Raw genomic sequence first — 5,023 nt, 5'->3', positions numbered from 1 at the left:
GTCAGTGTCCTCTGTGGAAGGCTCCCCCCCCACTCCGCCCCAGCAGCCCCGGGAACCATATGGAGTTCCCTCATTCGTCAGTTACGAGTTTGTGTTCTGCTTCCTTCCCTCTTTGGCCATCCCAGGTGAATGCTTCTCCACCCTGGGCCTCCCTGCCCAGCACTGATCCCCACTCCAGCAGCTCCCCAGTCTCCCCTCCGGCTCCTTTTGCCTTAGGACACTGGCCAGAGCCCTCTGTGACAGGCCCCACCTGCCCTGACACTCTTACCAGCATTCACCTACTCCAGTCACCTACATGTTCTTCAGGCCACACCCCACCCACCTTTGCTCAGGCTTTTCCCCCTCTGTGTCCCCATTGGTAACATCCACATCTACCCATGCCTCGGTAGGAATGCGCCCCAGAACCATGTTGACCTCTCTCATGTAGCGGCTGTCACTCGTTCCTGCCGCCTTGTCCCATGAGACCAGGCTGCCCTGGGTTGGGAGAGTGAGGGCTGCATCTTCATCTGTTTACATCTCAGAAGCCTTTCTCTGGGCCAGGCCTCCAGCCTGGTTTCGGTGGTCTTCTCCCCCAGAGATGTGTGGCCAAGGAATGGCGGGGTCTGGGTGTTCTCAGGGTCTCCACGGTGAACACTGGCAGGATGTGACTCAGAGCGAATGCCACTCTCGGGGAGGCAGTTGTCAGCGGCATACACAAACACCTAGGAGAGGCAGGACGCACAGCTGTTTAGCTTCTGGTTTATGTGTCAGTCCGAGCTTGTTCTCATCTTCATCACAGCAGGTCCCCTGTGGCCCCTGGGGCTTACGCATGCCGCCTCAGAGCACTGCTCCGGCAAAGGTCAAAGGCAAAGGCAGGTCATGGCGGAAACGGAGTGCACATGGACCCCCCCGCAAGGCCACCTCTGACGTGCAGGGAGATCTTGGACAGGGCTCACCAATGCACTGAGGGTGTGGTCACCACATTCGAACACACAACCACACGGACACACGCATGCGCACACCTTGCGTGTTCATTTGTCCCCAGGGTGACTGACCCAACAGCAGCAGTCACATAGTGAGCGGGGAAGCCCAGGATGGCTTCCTCTGCTGCAGAGCAGTGTGGTGGTGTCCTTCTGTTGAGACCCTTGGTGCACCTGGAGAGCAAGCGTCCTGTATCAGGGTTGAGATGCACCTGACTTCTCTCGACTTACAAAGAGGTCGGCGGCAGGAGGAAGACAAAACCAGATTTAGAAGAAATGTGTCCCACGGAAACTAGTTCCTCTTCCCTCTGTCCCCCTGAGTACATTGCAGGGATGAGTCTTATAAGCCCGGTCCCAGTGTGAGTTATGCTCCTCCTAAGGAACCAGGCAGACATTTCTGAGGGGCCCCTGGCCCGGGATGGGAATCAGGTCCTCCTGGATTGCTGGTGCCTGCCCTTCCCAGTCTCCCAGCTCAGTGGTGGCTCTATCCAGACCCACGAAGGAGGCTGGCGGCCTGCCAGTGTGCGCCCTCTGTGGCACCGACCAGCTTCACTCTCGCCATCTGAAACCTTCCGGCTCCTCCTGCTAGTGTTCTGGGGCCACTGTGGCCCTGGGCCTGGGCTGGGGTCATGGGTGTTTGAATTTTGCCCAGGTGTCGAGGGGCGAGGGGCGAGGCTTCGGCATCGTGCCTGTCTGTTGCAGCAGGCATGTGCCCACTCAGAGGCTGGAACGCCAAGCTGCTCCTTGCCTGGGTGGCTGGCTCCCGAGATGTCCTGTCCCTCATTTGCTGCCTGGGCAGTATGGACTGGAAATAGGAGCGTTCATCTGAGCAGGTGGTTTTCTCCCTTCTTTTGCAGGACAAGGAGGATGGGGAGCCAAAGGCCAAGCAGCTCAAAGATGGGGAGGAGGAAGGCGAGAAGCACAGGTAAGGAAGGCCCCGCGCGCAGCTCTCTGCCCTGCGCTCTCCTCCAGCCCCTGTTGCTTCCCACGTCCTCCCAGCTCTGCGTCCAGATCGCTTTCCTGTTCCTGTTCCTTCCTCTCCACCTTGTCCGACCTAAAACCTCACCCTTCGCCCTCGCTGGAGCCCTCTCTGCACCCCTTGCCCACTGGCCATCTGGCTCTTAGCCGCCGGCCTTTTGTTCCTCACGGTCTGTCTCCTCACTTCTCAAAGCCCTTGCTTGGAACGGCTCTGTAGCAGCTGAAAATCGGGTCCAAACTCGCTGGTGTGTAAGCTCTGCCGGGGCTGTCCGGTCCGGGCCGGGCTGCTCTGGCTACCTGTAACCACCCGGCCACTCAGCGTGTCCCGACGGTGTCATCTCTCGGTGCTGAGCTCAGCCTGGGATTCTGTCCTCCTCTCCCCGTTTGACACGTCAGTCTTTCTGTAGAGTCAGCACAGAGGCCTCTGCTTCCTTCTTTGTCTCTGCTCTCCCGTCCCCCTCAGTAGTTCATGTAGAGTATTTTGCCAAATCTTGTCACCTGGTTGAGTCAACCTAAGTCACCTGAACACAGCTCCTTCCCCCACGGTTGCAGGCACGTGAGGTTTGAACCCCCACAGAGCTGTTTTGGCAGCTGCTTTGTACCAAAAATTCTTGGGAAATGTCTTCGGAACCAGCGCGTGGGGTGGGGAGAGGCCATGTGGTTGGTGTCTGAGAGCTGGGGACACCCTACATGTGTACTAGCATGTCCTTGCCTGGCGTGCCAGGGGTCTCGTGTCCTCCCGCCTGTGCTCAGCCCTGAGAGTCTGCTTCAGGCACGGGGCCTGTGCAGGTACCTGCTCGTTTGGGGAGCTGAGGGAGTGCAGCGGGAGGGGAGGGACAGCGCCCTAGGGGGTGCTGGGACAACACCCAGAGAGAGAGAGGCCTTCCTGACTGCCACAGCCTTGTGCTGCCTCTGCCAGTGTGAGTGAACCCCCCACCCCAGGCCCCTCATCTTTGCATTCTTGTTCAGGAGCCCTTCTCAAGTGGGATGGGGCCTTTTCAAGTTCATGGGTATGTGTGTGTGTGCGCACGTGCTCGTGTGTGTACACTGTGGGGCCCCTGCCACCTCACTCGGGTTCAGAGATGGTAGCAGCTTCGCTGGGAGGCTAAGTGGCGGTGCTGGGACGCTGGCACCCTGGCACTGTGCTTTGTGGTTTCTTGCTGGGCCTTAGCGCCCCCAGCACCTCAGGGGGCCCTCACTGGTGACAGAGACAAAGGCCGGGTGGTTGCTCCTTTGCCATGGGACCCTAGCGTTTTACGCTTTGGAGAGGGGTGCCTGCAGTTTTCCCCATTCTGTGGTGATGGTGGAGAGAACCTTTGGTTTTCTTCTAGTTTATTCTTAGGTTCTCAGTCATTGGCTAGGGCCTTGAGTCCTAATTTCTGGGCTGTCTTTGCTTTGCTGAAGGAGACTTCGAGTCTCTCTCCTTCTCCTTGATGAAAAAGAGCAGCTCATTGGTCAGCAGGTGGGTGAGTGGGTCATACGGTAGACTTGAATGTCGAGCCTTGAATGTGGAATCGTGCGATTGAATCTCAAACACGGTGTTGAGTGGAGGATGAAGCAGGCTGCAGAGTCGAGACATACAGGGCAGGAACATTTATGTCAAATTTGGAAGCACACACAATGACGTGCATAATATTCAGTCAGTAAGAACTGACTTGATTGGTTGTCCGAAGGGCACATCGTTCAAAGTCCCTGGAGGCAACAGTGAGCAAAACAGTTTCTCCCCACGTGGAGTGACATTCTCTAGAGGGAGCCAGACTGTTGACAAGCAGGCGAGTGTGTGGTAAGAGGTCAGGGGCGCTGAGGCAGCTGCAGCGGAAGTGTAAGCAGACACGTGGAGCGGCGGAGCTCACCGCGGCTGGGGCAGCCAGGAGGAAGCCTGCTCAAATGTGATTTGTTTCTTTAAAAAAAGAGGGAGGGGGAACTAAACTCTCTCAAAAATGGCAAAATGTTGCTTTCGTTGCCTCTGGGGGAGCTGAGTACGTGTGTTACTCCCTGAACTCCGTGTGCTTCAGATGTTTCATGATAAAAACGTTGTGAAGAAGAAAACGAAGGAGACACAGTTCCAGGTTCCTGTTAATGAGCTTTGGATGAAAGACCCTCTCGCCAGCTAGGCCTTAACGGGCCATTCGTGGTGGAGCACAGACCCCTCCGAAGTCCCATGCTGCGCCCACCAACTGGCCGAGTTCAGGCCCCTGTGCCTTTGCTCACGGCGGCCCAGGGACCAAACATGCTGGACATTGAATTAGGTTCTGCTTCAGCTTGTGCGGCTCATCTGCTTTTCTCTGCTCAGTCTCTTTTGAGGCAGCAGGGCGAGGTGGAATGGTCAGCAGCTCCTGGTGATTGGGAGCTTGGCTTCTGCAGCTGCACCTCGAGATGGGCAGGTGGACTCCACTTCTCTGAGCGTCCCTAACCTGGCAGGGTTTGCTGCTCAGTCACTCCCTTGCTTACCAGGAAGCCCAGCCTTAGCTGGGAGGGGAGTCGTGCCAGCACTGGGAGCCCCCAGGAAACGCGGGCTCTCCCGACTTGGACAGGCTTAGAGCCGCGGGCAGGCAGAGCAGAGCCGTGGGCCTCATACCAGGGGGCCAGACCCCGGTGGGTTTAACCCCAGACTGCAGGGTGCTGGCTTGGGTGCGGGCTTTCCAGAAAGAGCAGGTGCAGCTGCAGAAGCCATTGAGCAGATTCAGCTGTCTGCCCAGAGGCACAGTGCGGCCAGTGCATTTCCTCAGTTTGTGGCTGAGGAAATGGGACTCCAGCGGTGTTGGAGACAGGCACCCCAGGACCTCACCCGTCAGCAGCCATGCTGGACAGTCACCCACCTTGCCCTCTGCCTCTGCTCCTGCCTGTCCACCCACGTAGACCTCAGAATCTTGGCTCTTCTAGCTCCTTTGCCTTTGCTTATAAATTGTAGTATTGGCTTGTTAATGTCTATTTAAAAAAAAAAAAAAAAGCTTGCTAGGATTTTGATCGGAATTGCATGGAATCTGTAGATCAAAATTCCTTTTTAAATTTTTCATTTCTCTCTTCAGGATAAATCCTAATTCATCCCCATAACAACCAAATTCTTACCGGGTGGATTTGGTCAG

General features: G+C 56.7%; 1 protein-coding gene across 1 annotated transcript in view; it reads left to right on the top strand.

The window, feature by feature from the left end:
- Positions 1 to 5,023, top strand: part of CCDC12 (coiled-coil domain containing 12) — a 53,429-nt gene that overhangs the window by 29,590 nt on the left and 18,816 nt on the right. The window contains exon 2 of the mRNA XM_025048926.1: positions 1,817 to 1,884. Within this exon, the coding sequence (XP_024904694.1) occupies positions 1,817 to 1,884 (68 nt within the window). The remainder of the gene's footprint in view (positions 1 to 1,816; positions 1,885 to 5,023) is intronic.

The sequence above is a fragment of the Pteropus alecto genome, unplaced genomic scaffold (assembly GCF_000325575.1).
Source record: "Pteropus alecto unplaced genomic scaffold, ASM32557v1 scaffold156, whole genome shotgun sequence".
Taxonomy (NCBI): Eukaryota; Metazoa; Chordata; class Mammalia; order Chiroptera; family Pteropodidae; genus Pteropus; species Pteropus alecto.
Note: the sequence above shows the minus strand (reverse complement) of the source record. Positions and strands in the feature narration are given on the sequence as shown.